Source organism: Astatotilapia calliptera, chromosome 16 (genome assembly GCF_900246225.1).
Source record: "Astatotilapia calliptera chromosome 16, fAstCal1.2, whole genome shotgun sequence".
Classification (NCBI taxonomy): Eukaryota; Metazoa; Chordata; class Actinopteri; order Cichliformes; family Cichlidae; genus Astatotilapia; species Astatotilapia calliptera.
In genome coordinates, this window is record NC_039317.1 from 18454009 (window position 1) to 18471830 (window position 17822).

General features: G+C 40.8%; 2 protein-coding genes across 6 annotated transcripts in view; both read left to right on the forward strand.

The window, feature by feature from the left end:
* The window catches only part of LOC113007666 (FERM, ARHGEF and pleckstrin domain-containing protein 1), a 59436-nt gene extending 51295 nt beyond the window's left edge, over window positions 1–8141 (forward strand). Inside the window, exons 21-27 of one of the 3 annotated variants that reach the window (XM_026144457.1) lie at window positions 3–92; window positions 698–780; window positions 1349–1461; window positions 1602–1834; window positions 5120–5227; window positions 6824–6975; window positions 7061–8141. In XM_026144457.1, the coding sequence (XP_026000242.1) occupies window positions 3–92; window positions 698–780; window positions 1349–1461; window positions 1602–1834; window positions 5120–5227; window positions 6824–6975; window positions 7061–7139 (858 nt within the window). In that variant the 3' untranslated portion in view covers window positions 7140–8141. Of the gene's footprint in view, window positions 1–2; window positions 93–697; window positions 781–1348; window positions 1462–1601; window positions 1835–4098; window positions 4236–5119; window positions 5228–6823; window positions 6976–7060 lie in introns of all 3 variants that reach the window. The other 2 variants (XM_026144459.1, XM_026144458.1) reach the window with 2 other exon arrangements.
* A 2930-nt stretch (window positions 8142–11071) lies between these two features.
* zmp:0000001200 (dedicator of cytokinesis protein 9) overlaps window positions 11072–17822 on the forward strand; it is a 73020-nt gene continuing 66269 nt past the window's right edge. For 2 of the 3 annotated variants that reach the window (XM_026144454.1, XM_026144456.1), the window contains exon 1: window positions 11072–11730. In XM_026144454.1, the coding sequence (XP_026000239.1) occupies window positions 11614–11730 (117 nt within the window). In that variant the 5' untranslated portion in view covers window positions 11072–11613. The remainder of the gene's footprint in view (window positions 11731–17822) is intronic. The other variant, XM_026144455.1, reaches the window with a different exon arrangement.

The following is a 17822-nucleotide window of genomic DNA, read 5'->3' on the forward strand; positions in this document are numbered from 1 at the left end:
AGTTTGATGACGTCATTTTATACACAAGTCGAGGGATGACGGCGACGAATCAGTTCAAAGTGCATGGGCAGCTGCCGCTCCATGGCATGACAGTAAGTGCCGTTGTCTCTCAGAAGAACACAGGGCGTTGGAGCGGCTGTCACCAGTTTGTCATTACTAGAGAACATCTGCCCCCACTCTAGCGCACACACACACACACACACACACACACACACACGCACACACACACACACACACACACACACACAAGCTCGTTCAGCTATCTTAGTGAGGACCTTCATTGACATAGTGGTTTTCCTAGCACCTTACCCTAACCCTAACCATTAAAAATGAATGTCTAACCCTAACCCTTACCCTAATACCTAACCATAACCTAATTGTAACCTTGACACCAAAACAATATTTTGAGCCTGAAAAAGGCCTTCAAATTTGTGAGGACCCGTGTTTGTCCTCACAAGTGACTGTTGGTTCTCACAAGTATAGTAGAATGCAGATTTCGGGCCTCACAAAGATAGGTAGACAGGAACACACACACACATACACACATATTTTCAGGACAGCTACACGTTTGCTTCTCTCTCGCTTCCTTTTCATCCGCCCTCCCGCCTTCCCTCCTTTTCTGCCTATTTTGGTCTTTGCTGTCCTAGATACTGCAGCTCTCTAATGTCTTTTCTGTGTCTCTGTGTTCTTCTTCCAGATCAGAGAGAGTGAGGATGAGTGGGGTGTACCTCATGCCTTCACATTGGTTGGGCAACGGCAGTCCGTAGTAGTAGCAGCTAGGTACGATTGCCAGCAAACACCTTGCACCTTGAACCTAAAGTGGCAGGTTTTTAAAAATATTTTAGATGCCGTTGAGTTACATCTTTAAAAGCATCTACTTTTAGTTACAGTGAGCTCATAAAATTGTGATTTTCAGTCTTTTCCCTTTTAGCCTCTTTGGCTACACAGAGTCTGTTGCTTTACCCTCTAACAGAGGGATGTTGCCCCCTGAGAGGAGGATGGCAGGTTACTCAGAAAAGCTACTAAAAACTCATCTGCATATTTCTTTTTTTTGTTAAATCAAATAAACATAAGCTAACAGTATAAGAAAGTATACTTGGAAGATAAAAATAAATTCAATTCATAAAGCATGCAGTCAACAACAACGTGAGTTCATGCTTTTCCCGCCCTCAGATGTTTAACTGATTCGCTTTGCCTCAATAAACAGATGGTTCATGTTTTACTGTTATTTAAGAGGAACATTTGGCTGGGCTAACCAGACTATTTCTGACCACCGGGCCTACCCTGCTGCGACTCTTTGTGCTTGTTTTGTTCAGCATTCTGTCCATTTGTGTGTTTTTTCCTCCAGTTCTTTGGTAGAGATGGACAAGTGGATGGAGGACGTAAAGATGGCGATAGAAATGGCAAAAACCAGCAACGGGCCTTCATCTGAGCTGCTGACCAGCAGCCTGACAGACAACAGTAAGTTAGTACGAAGCCACACAGCTGAATGTGAGAAGCTTGACTTTGTGATGAAGCAGCGTTAACTGTTAAGAGACACATCATGTGAATTCCCAGATACATGCTGATTTTTGATTGGTCTGACGCTGTCTGTGTTTTAGCGCCTCTCCTTCCCCCTCTTTCATCATCCTGCTCATTGTCTAGCAGTAACAACCTCCTGACTTTCCCAGAATGCCCAGAGGACTCCTCGGTGGAGGCAGAGTCCGAGGACGACATGACAGCTCCCCACGTGTCATTGGAGAAGCCCACGCCTCACCGTGGTAACACCATGGTGCACGTGTGCTGGCACAGGAACACCAGCGTGTCAATGGTGGACTTTAGCATAGCCGTGGAGGTATCAGCCCACCTCAGACCTGCCCCCCTCCTCCTGCCCCGCTGTTTTCTTTCTCTGTTTCTGAGTGTGTGCTGTATCTGAATTCACTTTGATGATCTTTCAGTGGGAACAGTATCCCCCTTAAGCTGCTTAACAGGTTGCTATATCCCATTAACTACTAATTCAGCTGGAGCATTAATGCTTTTTTTGTTTTTAAACAAGATTAGCAAGGGTCACTCTTTTTTAAATGTCACAACACTTATTATTAAATCAGAAACAAGTTTGATTGGAACAAATAATGAAAGAAGTTTGTTTGCTCTTGAAATAAGAAACACAAGTGAGTTTTTAAAGGTGCACTGTGAAGGGATCCTATTAATGTGGACTAAAATTACTGAGGAATGTTTCAGCGCCTTGTTTAGTCCATGCCATGAAAAAATGAAGGCAGCTCTGAAGGCAAATAAACACATCAAACGTAATCGCAATAAAGCGGTTTGTGAAAGTATAATTGACCACTTTGGAGCAGCACTTTGAAAATTATAATTAATTTATTTTTGTTTTTGTTTTGATGAAGGCAAAATAGTCAGCGACAGTTTCTTATTTACACATTAAGCAGATACAAAGCAACATTATGGCTCGTTTGGATTCCTCCTTGTAGCCATCCACACTGTCAGATCTAAAAATTCAGTCTTCCAGTAGGTATCTGTGTCCTTAAATGCCACATGCTCTTTTATAATGACAGCTAGTTGCAAACTACCACATTTAGCTCAAATTCACCATAAGTCACCATCAAGCCAAGTGAAGCTGCAGATTTAGAAACATTTCTTTAGGGTCAGTACTATAAGTTTAACTATAAACTTGTGGATTAAGACTGCCCTAATTTTTTTTAAATTGTGCATTCTTTTTTTCTAAATTCTACAGAAGAGGATTAGGGCCACTGGGGGGCAGTGGGCACATCTTTTTTTTTTCCTCTTTTCCAGAATTCTGAGAAAAAAGTCATTATTCTGACTTTAAGCTCAGAATTCTAAGTTCAATAAATTCTGAGATTAAAGTCAGAATTCTGAAATTTTTTTTAATTCTGATGAAAAAGTCAGAATTCTGACTTTAATCTCAGAATTCTAGCTTTTTTCTCAGAATTCTGACTTTTTCATCAGGATTATTTTTTCTCAGAATTCTACTTGTTTTGAGAGTTCTGAGAAAAATTCTGATTCAGAATTCTGACTTTTTTCTCAGAATTCTGACTTTTTCATCAGGATTATTTTTTCTCAGAATTCTACTTTTTTTGAGAGTTCTGAGAAAAATTCTGAGTCAGAATTCTGACTTTTTTCTCAGAATTCTGACTTTTTTCTCAGAATTCGGACTTTTCCCCCTCAGAATTCTGAGATTAAAGTCAGAATTCTGAGAAAAAATAATTCTGATGAAAAAGTCAGAATTCTGACTTTAAGTTCAGAATTCTGACTTTTTTTTCTCAGAATTCTGGAAAAGAAAAAAAGACGTGCCCGCTTTTTGTTTTTTCCAGTGGCCCTAATCCTCTTCCGTAAAATTCACGCAAACAGCTGTCTGTCGATGGAATAGTGTGAAACCAGTGACAGGATGTGATGTGACGCTACCCTTATGCATAAGGTTCCTCATGCATTTGCATCAAAGCAAACTCCATGGATCAGTCAGTGTTTGTGAAAACATGACTCAGCTGTACCACTGCTAGTCAACAAATCCTCCACACAGTGCTTTTAAACCGATCTGCTTCTGATCTTTTGTGTATGGGGAGTTTTTATTCATTGAATTATTTTTACGAGTTACTGTTGGATTACTTCATTTACAGCCTCGAGGAGGTTACTGTTCTCACGTTTCCTTCTTTTGGCAGTAGCCAATGTGATGTCCTGATCTAAACTCCAAACTGTCGCTTTCCTGAGTTGTTTTGTCCTTTTTCTTCTCTTCCCGGCAACTCTGACCGTCTATAAATAGAGAGAGAGAGCAGTACGTAGATGTGCTAAACGTCCTCATTCACATTAACAGAACGGATCCTGTTTTGGGATGTAGCCTTCCTAAAACCCAGCTGTGTCCTGATCTAGTTCTGCTCTTCCTCTGTAGTTGTAACAATGTCCTCTTCACAGCCTTGCCTGGACACACCGTCGGCCTGAGTGTTAACCCCTGCCACTGCATGCCTGTGTTTCACCTACTCAGTCTCTGTGTTTCTGTCCCTCCTTCCCTCCCTGTCTGTTTTTTTTCTCTCTCTCTGTCTGTCTGTCTTTCTTTCCCCCATACGTCTGTGCATTCCTGCGTGGTAGAGGAGCCTAGTCCAGTCAGTGAGAATAAGACCCCCCTGGTGGGGCCCCCGAGTGGCCAGGGACCAGTGCCTCTGTCTGTTATCTGCTGGTACCGTGTTCAGAGCCTCTCCTTTAGTGAATCCTGCAGGAGTCTAGAGGTAAAGGAGCCAGGCAGACAGGAGAGGCCCTGTGTTTATGTTTTATTTGAACTGTATCGCAGGAAGCAAGATTTATAGAGAGGAAATTGAAATTAAAGTTGTAGTAATACCTCATAGCGACATAGTGAAATATTATGGTATTAACACCACTATTAAAGACTTTAATTAAGCATAATTTATTGCAGAGGGGCCAAAACTGTGATTTTTCCTTCCTGCCTTATAGTTATTCTTTTAAACCAGTGATTCCCAACTAGACATGCTCGCTCTTACATACTACAGGCAAAATGGGAACAGACTGTCTGCTAATGGTCAGTGTGAAGAGGAGGAATAATTATGCAGGCTTCAGTGTGTTTAATCATTATTTGAGTGTGTCTAATTCATTTAAATGAACGAATTTGAACACACTGTGTGTGTCAGATTAGGGCGGGAACCTTTAGTATATCTGATCTCCTCGTGTTGGTGTTTGTCCAGGATCAACATTGCATCTGACCAATCGCATTTTTATGATGTCATAGCATTGCGATTTGGAAAAGACCTGCTCATGGTTGGGGGTTAAGGTTATGGGGTTAGCGTTACGATGTGGTTTGTGGTGTGATGGTGCAATCGCAAAGCTATGACATCAGTACAATGTGATTGGTCACTTGCAATGTTGAACCTGAGGCAACATTCGTTTTGTTGATCTGAGAACAGCACCAACACAACGACATCAGATCATGTTGGAAGCTATACCTAGTAAAATGAAGCCTCTTTAGAAAAGTAGACAAAGTAGCTTGATTGCATGTTTGAAAGTGCAGGTAGAAGTTAAATTTCACGAGTGTTGCACTAATAGTGAGATATGGATGGCTTTCAAAGCGTCAGAATCAGGCTTGTTTTTCTCTTTGTAGAATCAGCTATCAGGAAACTTACTAAGGAAGTTCAAGAACAGCAACGGCTGGCAGAAGCTCTGGGTTGTCTTCACCAACTTCAGCCTGTTTTTCTACAAGTCTCACCAGGTAAGGAGTACACGCTCTCAAAGTCCTGTTGTTTGACTATGAGGATGGTGGTGCGCTCCCTCGACTGGTCTTGAAAGCATCAGATCTCAGTGTGAAATATCGAATCTGTGTGCCATATTTGAGGTAAATGCGTTTTCCCATGCAGTATTTCATACTGTGAATTTCAAGAAAAATAATGCCACTCCTAAACTTTATAGAAACAAACACTCCCTCTGTGTATTAAAGGCTCATGAAGTTAGCACAAATTATGTGGAAAACCAAAATTTATGGAACAGTTGCAAGAAAATTAAATGTGCTGCACACGTTTGAGTTGAAAAGACTTGTAAAATATGCTGTCAATGCTCTGCAATGGAGACTTGTGCACCTTCCAGTAAAGGTGAAAGACAGCAGTGGAGCTTTTCCATTACTACCCCTCAGCGTTGTGTCGTTGATGGGCTATTGTCGTTACCCTGCCGGGCGGGCGGGTGACAACACGTAGGACTTTCAAATTGATACCATAAGTGTGTCTGCTAAAACTCTCGGAGGAATTCAACCCCCAGTGACCTCAACCTCAAGGTTAGAGGTCAAGATTTCTGAAAATCTTGTGAATGCAATAATTTGATAAGGATGCTGCTAAGTTTTTAAAATTGATACCATAGATCTATCTACTATAAGGCTGAAGGGAGCCACTGGCTGCTGCTAGTATGCTTTTTTTCCAGAAAGCAGACGAGGAAATAATTTAAAAATATCTCATGTGGATGGCTTTGGTGATGCCTGAGGGCGGGCTGTAGCAGCCAGGCATCGAACCATAAATGCATGTAACTGAACAAAAAAAATCACAAAGAATAAGATACAACAATTAAAATAGTATAATTACATAAAGCTAAGTAGGAGCAAGCCTGAACAGGTGGTTCTTAAGTTTTGGGTTTCACAATTTGGGGGCCACAATCTCAAAACCACAGTCCCCCTTTGTCTTTAGAAACAGATTTATAGAAAGCACTTAGGTGTAGAAAAAGGTGCTTGTGTGAATGGGTGGATGAGACATCAGACACATGTTTTCTGCTCAAGTAGAGCAGACAAGCACTACAGATGGACCAGCCCATTTAACAGACGATACAAGCGAATGAAGATGCCAAAACCACACTTACACCAAAGCTAAAGCTGCATTAGTTCAGAAACTAGAACACTCGATTCACCCAAGTTTAGACTAGCTGTCAAATTTGTTTGCTTTACACGAACAGATCTTTACAAAATGTGCACTTTCAGCAAAAAGGGTATAAAAAACAAAAAGTATAGCATTGCTTTTGATACTAAATAATGCAATGCCAGGCCCACGTGGATTTAGAGCAGAGTTCTATAAAAATCTAAGCTTGTCCTTTGTGTATATGATTAATTACTCATTTGTTCTTCAGTATTTTCTCACAGCAAGCCTCATTGGATCCCTCTGGAAAACCACCAGAGGGATGACATGATTGCATTATTATGGAAGGGATTGTGTCATATTTTGCCCCATCTACATTTTTGATGTCTGTTACTCAGTCTGTTGATTCCTTTTGAAATTATTTACAGGATATAATCCAAATTATTTAAATCACTTTTGTTTTTCCCCCTCTCTAGGATGATTACCCATTGGCCAGCCTTCCACTGCTCGGTTACTCGGTCACCGTCCCCTCTGAGTCCGAAAACATCCACAAGGACTATGTCTTCAAGCTGCATTTCAAGTCCCACGTCTACTACTTCCGATCAGAGAGTGAATACACATTCGAGAGGTACCAAATGTGTCATCTTTTAAAAGTTTTCTTTCATCCTCTATGTTTCAAGGACTGATTAAAAAGCCCTTTCTCTGCCCTTTAGGTGGATGGAGGTCATCCGCAGCGCTACTGTCCCCTCAAGTCGAGCTCGTGGTCTGAACGGCAAAGAGACCCACGCTTAATGAGTTGGCTCACCTAGTTTCCATACCCTTTCTCCTTCGGGTGGCATCCGCCCGTCCTGTCCCACTCCGGACTCTTTGCTTTTCTTTTCTACGCATATCTGGGACATTTGTACATGTGTCCATGCACATTTGGTGCTTTTTAATGCTTTAATGGTGACATGTCCGCTGGTTTAGACTGCATCAGAGACTGCATTTTTGGCATTTTTACTCTCAACTCTGAAACCTCTTTTTAAGGATGTCATTTTATACTGTTTTCTAATGGTCTGAACCACTTCCTCTATTTCTGGTTTTACATGTTTGTCATCGGTTGTTTTTAAATGCAGGAACACATTGATACTAGATATTCAGTATTCTTTCTTAGATAGTTAAACTCTCACTGCATTGTCATAAACATTTTGTCTACGTGTTCATTCTAGGAAAACGGTCACCCTTTAACAGCTGATGCTCTGACCACGCTTGGCCCAGCACAAAAAGAAGGAAATGAAATTATTTTGTCGTATTATTGACGTAAACCTCGACATTGTGGCCAGGGGTGGCTGCCATCACCACTGATGCCGTTTTAAGTGAAGTAAATGTTCTATTTGCTGAAATTTGTTGTATGATTCCAATCACAGAGTTCTGCTTTTTTATATATATATATGCATATATATAAATTAACTCTGAAGTTCCCATTCAGTTGTGTGAGAAAATGTGAGATGTGCTCATGATCGCTGCGTTATGATGGCAAGTGTAATTGAAAGCTTTAAGGATTATGTGCAAAACAAAACAGAAACTTTCAGTTCCAAGCGACGTTGCCCTCACAAAACTAGGCTGCCTCCCCATATAAACACAGATCTGTTTATGGGTCTGAATGAATGGAAATATGCATTTGACAGGGTTTTGCAGTGAAGTATATGAGATGGAAAACCTCAGTTCTGCCTAGAATTGCAGCGTTTTTTCCAGACAGCAGAGAGCTCTTTGGAAATGAAAGCAATAAAAAAAAAAAACATACTCAAACTCGGATTGTTGCGAGTTCTGTGTATTTTTTCCAGTACAGAGGCAGGGGTGATTTTCAGTAGGTAAAAAGATGATGTGCAGTGTGTTTATGGCTCTGTTGGCTGTGGCCTGCAGATGGCATCACTGACCAAGAAAGCTTTCTCAGTCAAGCCATCACTGCACAGTGTCCCTTCTGTCCTGTACTCTTTGTGGGGAGGATACACTGCTATCAGCTGTGACTCCCATCCAGGGCTAACAAATAACTACCGCACAGGGAGTTAGCCAAAGATTAGCTTAACTGTGACTGAGCGGACTTGAAGAGATATGAACAGAAAAGTTAACAATGAAGTTAAAGTAATCTATAAGGCGTAGAAAATGGCAGCAAAAATCAATACAGTTATTTTTAATAGTAAAATAGCTAAAATAGCTTACAAAATGGCTAACGGTGTTAGCTAAATAGCAACTGCTAGAAGGTTTTGCTGTAATATTAGCAAACAAATGTAACTGGAAACCTGAAAGGACGTGAATAAGCAATTGAAGGATGGGATTAAATTACGTTAATACGTTTAGCTCTTTAGCTTAGCAATTCATAAACTGATAGCTAAAAGCTGAAATTGTTAGTTAAAGGTAAGGCTTCACCGTTTAAATTGCTACATGGTAAATAAAGGTAGTGGACAATAGTTTTAAAAGGCCAATGGAGGTAAAGTTAAAGTTATTATTCTTTCTATTTTTATTTCATTTTGAGTTTTTGTTTTGTTTTCATTTGGTTTGCTGGGGAGATTTGCTCATTAAACAGGTTTATGGTAATGATTACTATACCAACCCTTACAAAAAAGCATATGCACCAAAGTCCCTGATCCTACATGTGTTGACAAACTTGACCACATTGACATAAACTAAACGTAAACACAATTTAAGGATTTTCATTTTAGTTTTATATAAGCACACGGTATACTTTAGTCAGCTTCTTTTAAAGGATGGTCTTTTTTCAGTTAAATAAAATATCATTTCCCAGTTTTAGTTATTACTTTACTTTTAGATAGATATAATAATTTGGGTAAAAAATTAAAATAAAGATAATCAGATGAAAAGTGCAGCTAGAAGGCTTCTATACAAGTACTTGGGAGTACTCTTTTTGTTTTTAACTCACAAGTAGTACATAAATTCAGTCTTTTATAGTGTGTCACTGAACCAGTTCAGTTATTTTCAATATAATCTGTTTTTTGTAGTAGCTTTGGAAAAATGGCCTTTAAAACAGTACCGTTTGACAGAGGTGGGACCAAGTCATTGTTTTGCAAGTCTCAAGTAAGTCTCAAGTCTTTATCCTCAAGTCTCAAGTCAAGTCTCAAGTAATGTCAGGCAAGTCAGAGTCGAGTCTCAAGTCACTGGTGTAAAAGTCCGAGTCAAGTCACAAGTCTGAAACTTTGAATTTCAAGTCCTTTCGAGTCTTTAAAAAAAAAACAACGAAAAAATAATGTTGCAGTTATATGCTAAATGTAAATATTAGACCATGTAATTTTAAAATCTGTGTTTTTCTCAACACATGACAAAATAGTGAACTTAGAAAATATACACAAATTGTGAAATTGCACCTCTTTAAAATGCAGCTCAATTAAACCTAGCTCCAAGAATAATTTTCACCGACAGTTCTGAGATAAGCTGCATGTTATTCTTGGATGCGGTTGTAGGACCAGCTTTAAAATCGCATGACAAAAATATCATACACATTAAAAAAAACTGTATCACCAACGTAGCCTGGACAACATTTGCTAGTTAGATGAAGTCAGCTATCTCATCGTAGCATATTTATATGCATATTTATAATTATACGCTTCTTGGAGTGAGTGCATACACTCATGAAGTTTAGTAACTTCCGGTCACTGCAACAAGTCCAGGTACAGCTTACCGACGGATGGGTACAGGACCTTGAAATGCACCGTGTAGAACGAAAGACCATCGTACGTATCATAAGTTTACCAGTCTCACAAATCGTCGTCATAAATACACATTCATTAACCGTTTATTAATAGGACCTTTGAGCTCAACGGTAATTAATTAGTAGTGGAAATAATTTCTGGTAGCATCACAGAAATGTAGCAGTGACAATAATACTGTATGCTGTAATCGTACTGGGCAATTAGTGATACAAAAAACCTGTTTTATCCTGTGAATAAAAGTATATGTTTTTGTCAGTGTACCATAATAACAGAAGCGAAACGCAATATTGTGTCAGGACAATTCACTATTTATGCACAATAAACAAAGGAGCATAGCGCCACAATTTCTGTTCAGCGCCAGACTTGCTTGTAACCTATATCACCAATTATGTTATGAAAATGACGTATTAACTACTAAAAAACACTGACCTTCGTGTAAATGCTTGGAGCAGACTAACCTGTGAGCTGGAGTGTTCTGGGACGTTATATTTGATCTTTGAATGATCCAGGCCATCCGTCCGGGTCTTTGTTACTTTGGAAACATGGCTCGAACAATTTCTCTTCAACGACATAATCCGATAACAACCGATCTCTTTACCCGTCGGCTTCCCGTGGCTGTCATGCGACCGGCTATTGCAGTTAATAATACAACGGCTTCTTGACATTTTTGTGTTTCTTTTTATCGCTGTGTGACTGATTTCAATTGAAAGCCTGCGTGCGCTAGTACCGCTTGCCACGAGTTCCCAGAATCCTTTGCGGTTCTACCCGTGAATGACGTCACATTTTCAATCTCTATATAATATGCATGTTAAATTTTATATTTGGGGTAAAATATCAAGTCTTTTCAAGTAAACCGGTTCAAGTCCAATTCAAGTCCCAAGTCATTGGTGTAAAAGTCCAAGTCAAGTCACAAGTCTTAGAACATTTTTTCAAGTCAAGTCTAAAGTCATAAAATTAATGACTCGAGTCTGACTCGAGTCCAAGTCATGTGACTCGAGTCCACACCTCTGCCGTTTGATACTGTTTTAAAGGCCAGTTTCCGGTGTCACAAAAGAGGAATGTTGTGATGACACTCCAGAGGCTTGTTCGCCACGGTTGTGATTTTTGTGGTAATGGGGAAGCATTGATCCAGTCATTCATACTGTAACTGCACGCAGTCCAAAGTCCAGGCCCACCAGCTTACACACACACAGCAAGTGGGCAGGACTTCAAGCCGGTAAGAGGCGGAGTACGCAAGGGAGAAAACAGATTATACATCTCTTGCCTGGCGATGGACGGCCAATGAAACGCTACTCAAGGGGACACTTTATTGTGTCAACAATACCCGATAAGAGAAGGCAGAGTTCCGGAGCGATGCGGCATGTGTTGATTTTCAAGAACGAAAACTGAATCGAGGAATAGGAGCGTCGTACCAGCGGCCACACCACAACATGACCCAACTTCAAACTCGTGGTGCGCACTAGCGGCGGTCGAAGGCGCGGATAAGCCGATGATGAGTTTCCTGTAAACTGTTGATAAAACGCGTGGATTGGACGGTAATTAATCCCAAGGGACGCGTAGCGATGGCCACTCCGGTGCATCCGGAGACCAGGAAATTTACGCGGGGTCTGGGTAAACCTGGCACCGCTGCTGAACTCAGGCAAAGTGTCTCGGAGGTGGTGAGGACGTCGGTGCTGGTCGTAAGTACTCACCTTAACTCCCACTCCTCTGCGCCACAACGCTCACTGTCATCAGTGTCTATTAAAACTTTATGGAGCAATGAGAGACCTGCTTTTTCTTACGCACACGTTTTTGGAGAAAATAACTGACTTCAGATCAGTTGAGCAGGACTACGCGTGCCTTTTAGGGTGATATAATTAAGGTTTAAGTATACCCCTGACACACTTGGAGTGATATGGGTAACAGGCTCCCACACAGCTTTGAACAATATTTGGTAGACTGTTGATTATAAATCATAATATATATTTAAAACAAACAACGTTTTCAGCTTCCTCCTGTTTGCATTTTACACAAAACATTTGGAGCTCATCATGAATGCTGGCAATCTTTAAATCCTTCACTTTCATTCTCACCCTGTTGACTTCAGACCAGCTGAGTTAGAGCACGTGGGCATTATGAACGGGTGGGTGTGTGTGGCCAGGGGGTGGCATTTTTTTATTTATTTTTTTAATGAATGAAGATATGGGTGACAGAAAAATGTAATCGGTCACTTCCGTTTGGAATTTTTTTGAATGAAGTGCTGACTCAACGAGCTTTCCAGTTAAAGCAGATAGATTACCAGTCCAAATATACATTTAAAGACCAAGGGAAACATTATCACATATACATGAGAGCATAGAATGAATCAAAGGATCTCCCACTTAAATGTAGGACTGGAAATGAATGAAAGTGAAATAAAACAACAGCCACAAAAACAAACGTGGAGTAATGAAGTGATTTGTATCTATAGGTAGGTTTTGCAAAATAGACAATAGGCGTTTGCAAGGTGTTCAACATTACAGAAGAATGTTGTCTTTATTAGGCTCAGACATGTATGTCATTCCTTTCCTAGAGTCTGTAGAGAATCAGTGCACGTTCAAAGTCCTGTGTGTCAATGAGGGGATCACTTCACAGGGCTGCACCGAGATGACATAATACGGCTTCACAAAGGAAAGCACGAGGCTCCAATTTCATGCTTCAGACACATATAAAGTGTCCAGTGACAGTGACAACATCTGGGTGACGAGGACCTGAAGCCTACCTGCTCGGTATCAGTTTTCCTCAGAGCTCATCTTGGATAAAGGAGTTGACCCTTTTGTTGTGTCCAGAGTGCGTTCGGTGTTTGGTGCTCCGTCTGATTGTTCCAGCTTTCCTGGAAAAAAAAAAAAAAAAGCTGCTAGGCAACTGAAACGTACACCGTCCAGGCTTTCTGTCAGGGAAATGGAATCCTGAGTCATGATCCCAGACATCCAACCACACCTTCATATTATTTATTCATCCTCACTCTGGTGCACTGCCAGGGACGCCTAAGGGAGGAGAGGAGAAGTGGATAGAAGAATGCGTGTTGGGAAATCAACATGCTCGAGGAAGACTGAAGTAACTTGTAGAAACTCTGTGGGGGAATTTGTTTTGCGGTTGCCCGAGACAACTTTAATATCATTTCAAAACTAGTACCTGCCATCTCGTAGACTCCAGCCCTTTGTATATGACCTTTTTAGACATGAATGCATGGCTGCAACTTGGAGTTCAAGTGTTTGCTGAAGCTTCTCAGTGGGATAAGAATGCGACTGCACACAAGACCACTGTCCACGCAGCTTGTAATTAATTCCTCCATAAAACATGTAAATACCACAGCAGGAATGGAGGGATCTGTTTTCAAGCACATAAAGGAAAGCTTGTGGTTGTTGTCACCCATCCTGCTTGAAGCCATAATGATGTTTTCACGCGTAAATGTTGCTGCATGTTTAAAAGCCTGGAAACATATTATAATGTACTGTAGAGGACTTGCATATCCACTGATTGTGGATGTTTGTTAGCCATGTTTTGGACTCAAGTGGGCAGTGCTGTATCTTTCACTAACAATTAGTGCGCTTTCGTGCAGACAGACACTGTTTTTCTGTTTGAGTGGAGACACACTTGCAGTACCCCGGAGCCCTCAGCTGAGCCCTCTGTTTCTTCACACTTTAGGCATGCTGAGGACGTCATTGGCTCCATGATTGCTGTCACCAACTTTATATTTATTTTAACTAGTACTGCGCTTTGCCCCACTGTCTTCGTGCTACGCAGAGCTAGAGTATAGTGTAGTTAACGTATTGGCTGATTAGTGTACCATAAATCCATGGCAAATTGATGGAAATGTTTAGTTAGTGTATACAGTGTACGAAGCAGCTAGGGGGGCAGTTGTGTAAGTGTAATCAATAGTCCCAATTGCCTGTCACCTAATGGTGATATACTCAGATCCTCAGTGTTCCTGCTATGTGCCTGACCCGAGGGAGCTGTACACCAGATGGGTGTCATTATGTGGGAGTGATGCTATTAGCCGTCTATAGCCAGTGCGTACGCAGCTCTACAACCAGAGGGGAAAGTGGGGCTGTCATTTATGCTCTGCAAAGACGAGCATTAACATGTATAACTATCACCAGAATGCACGTGTCGCTCTATAGAATAGTGCTTTTGGAATTAAGCATAAGAGATTTTATCAGTCTTATCCCCAGTTGTAGAGAAGGTGTTGCCATTTTAAGGAGAACAACCATTTCAACAATGCAGCTCTCCCTCTTTCAAGTCAGCAACTTGGATAGTTTAGGTGCCCCTTAGGCTGTTTGGCAGGTAGACTGCTTTCCTGTCGTTTGAGATTCGTGTTTCTGTATAGTGTAAAAAGCAACATTTTTAGATTGTCTTTCCTTAAGGCAAAGCTTGCAAGTAATAAGAGCCTGCATAGAAGCTGCAGTGTTAAATGTCTTGATGATGGCATTGCTGACTCTCTTCCAACTGTGAATGAAAACTGTACAATAATCTGCTTTTGTCAGCCCTCTGGGCCACACCTGCACACCTCTCCTCTTTAGCTTTTTTTTAAGAGTCTGTAAATTTTCCCAAGATGTGGAAATTCCAGAAATACCTTAGATGGGTGTGTTACTCTAAGTAGGGCTATTTTTCAAACAATACAAATGTGTCAGAGAATTTATTTCTCCCTGTTTGGATCTTTTGCCATGAAAAAAACATGTTCTGTCATGCAGGGAAGCTGGATTTGTTAGCCATTCAGTTTGCCAAAAAATGTGCTTGAGAGGCTGGAACCGCAATGAGACGAATTTAAGGTTAAAGCTCCGCAATCATTAATCAGCTCATTATCTGAGTTCATCAAATCAGTAGAAAAGAAAGTAATCAGTCTGCTATGTTTTGTCTCCTTGGAGCAGATGCTGGCTGTCACATAGGCTGTAGCACCGAGCCAGTCAGAAGATTACCGCGTTGTGTTGCGAGGCCTAAGCAGCTTGACCTGCCCGTGCAGTTCCTGCTCTGTCTACCTCTATAAGGAGCACTGGTATCAGAGTAAAAGTGCACATAAGCTGCTTCTGCTGCCCCGTTGGTAAATGGTACCCTGCGAAAGCAAAACCTGGGGGGTAGAGATTGGAGAGCAGATGGGTCAATAATACATGAGACTGCTTTAGTAACCACTGCACCCATTAAGAGTCTCATTCCCATTTGCTCCAGATTAGACAAACTGAAAACTATGATGCTGTTTGGCGCCAAATTCCCCAATTCCTGTTGAACTTTAAAACACCTAAGAGTGTTTCTAGTTCATAAGAAGCAGAGATCCCTGTGCTGCCTCAGAGTTCACACCATAGTGACATCTCTGAATCTTACTATAAAAATACTGCACAGTGAAGCTTCCTTCATGAAAGGCAGTTTTTGTTGAAACTGGAGAGGTGTTGATAGGTCTGCATGGGCATCATGAAACTTTAGCTTTTGGTATGGTCTTATTGGTGCAGGTCTTTTGGTTATCTTGCCACACCGCCTACATTGCTTCAACAAAGATGATTAATCATAGCGAGCCAGCTTTTGGTCTTAACTGAGCTTTGGCTAAAACCTGTATATACTTACTGTGTTTCGTGGATAAGCTAGTTTTGTATCATACATGTGTGTTTATGGAGTCAAATAACTGGATGACGCTTAAGTGGCTGAAAAACATTTTAAATATCCTGTCATCAGGCAAAAAAAGAAGATTTACTTATTTTTCTTGAGCACGTTAGCACCACAAATTTAAATGGGTTTAGACTTGTAACTTTTGAGCCATGTGACAGATTTTAAAATCGCAAAAAATTGAAAACTTGAATTTAAGAGTGGAACTAGAAATGTTTAGTGATGGTAAAATTGCTTATGGTCTTAATATTTTGTGCCTACCAGTTTAAATTATGTCATTGCTTAAAGTTGTGCATAAAAGGTACGATAACTTTTAAACTATTAAGCAACCCTGTCGAACTACTGGGCCCGTCTCTGGCTAGCAGCTGCATTTATTTATTATGTAAATACAGCTTTGTTATGTATTTGTTATGCGAAATGGAAAAACACTGAATGATCTCATGTTCTTTGCAGAAAGTTTCCTTCTGTCATTGTTTTAATTTTGTTGTCTGAAAGTCATTGGTTGTCCTCACTGGCTACAGGTTTTGAAAATAGGCAGTGTGGCATTTTCTGTATATTTTTCAGATTTTCTGGGCATTTTATTTCTTGAGTATCTTGGATACAGCTCTTTGTTTCTGCTTTCACATATTAAGTTCAATCACCTACATTTTATTTTCTATAGTCATACTAAATGCACTAAAGAGTTTTAAGCTGGTGTTCCAGGTGTGCTAATACAACTTTCTGTACAGTATCCACGCAGGATTCAAACCTCCACCAGAACCATTTATAGGCGGTGATGGATGACTTGTGGAATGGAGGCTTTTAAGAAAAGTGCAAAATAAAATAAAAAATAATAAAACACGCCCATCAGACTCACTGTGAAATTTGTCTGCCTGGATTTTGGCACGTCTCTTGGCAGTTGTGATTATAATCCAAACCAGATTTGCCACTCGGGGCTTTTGCACTTAAGTGTGGGAAGCTTGAGAAATCCTCAACTGAGCATAGAAATTTTGGGGAGAATATAAAGCACTCAGTCAAAAAAATATAAAGGATTTCCTCCATTCAAGCTAGGGCTACTCCGGTTAGTTCACATAAATATTGCAGTAGCAAAGCCAACTCAAATGATCCACAGGCCAGACAGACAGATTTTGTTCCAGTGCAAATGAAAACGAATTACATGTCACGGGCACGAATTGACAGTGTACTTTAACCGCATGTCAAAGTAAGTGTTAAATATTAAGTTAGAGCCAGAAATGAATCCCAAAATATCAATCGTGGTCACACCGTGAAATTACTTAATGATTTCTTGGCTCGGTGTGAAAACGAGGGCATTCTTTACTGCTTTAACAAATCTGTGTACTCTGAAATCTGTAATCTCGTGATTTTTACCTCAGTCGCTTAAGCAGAGTGGCAGCACTCCTTCTTCCTCCATGCAGTTAGTGGGGATAGGTACATTGGAAAGTCTAAATTGTCCATAAGTGTAAATGTAGGTGTGAATGTAAGTGCGAATGGTTGAAGATAGGCTCCAGCCCCCTCCGCGACCCTGAAAAGAATAAGTAGCAGAGAATGGGCGGATGGATGCTTAAGCAGAATTCACACGTACCCAGTATATTGCATGTACACAGATCTACATTTTTCATAAGTGAATAACACTTACTAGCCCCCTGAACTCACTCTCCAAAATCCTTCATCCTGCCTGAGCGGGAAGTGCCCATAACTTCCCGTCCTTCATATTCTGGTGGGAGAGCAGAGGCCTAACTTTTCCTAGATAGAGCCAGTTTCCTGTACTTGGGCTGAGCAGAAGTGCTGGGCAGGGCTCAGCATTAAACCGCCCACTCTGTCTGAGTGTTCTGCCTGATAGAGCAGAGCTGTTTTGGAGCACACGAGAGGTTACCATAACAGAAAGAGCCTGCTGAAGAGCCTGGCCAGTGGGTGTTTTCCTGTTAGCAAGAGCATAGCAGCACTCTGGGACTTGTTTCCCCCCAATTCACCCAAATGGCCTTTTTGTAAACACTTCTATTATTCATAATGCAAAAGGCAATGATGGAGGCATTCCTACTCAGCTGTTTCTATTTTTGGAAGTTTTTCCAGTTAAGGTTCTGCTGAAGTGATTTTTTTTTTTTTTTTTGGGGGGGGGGTGATTTCTTCCGTAATGACTTTGACAGTTTGTTTCTCTTAA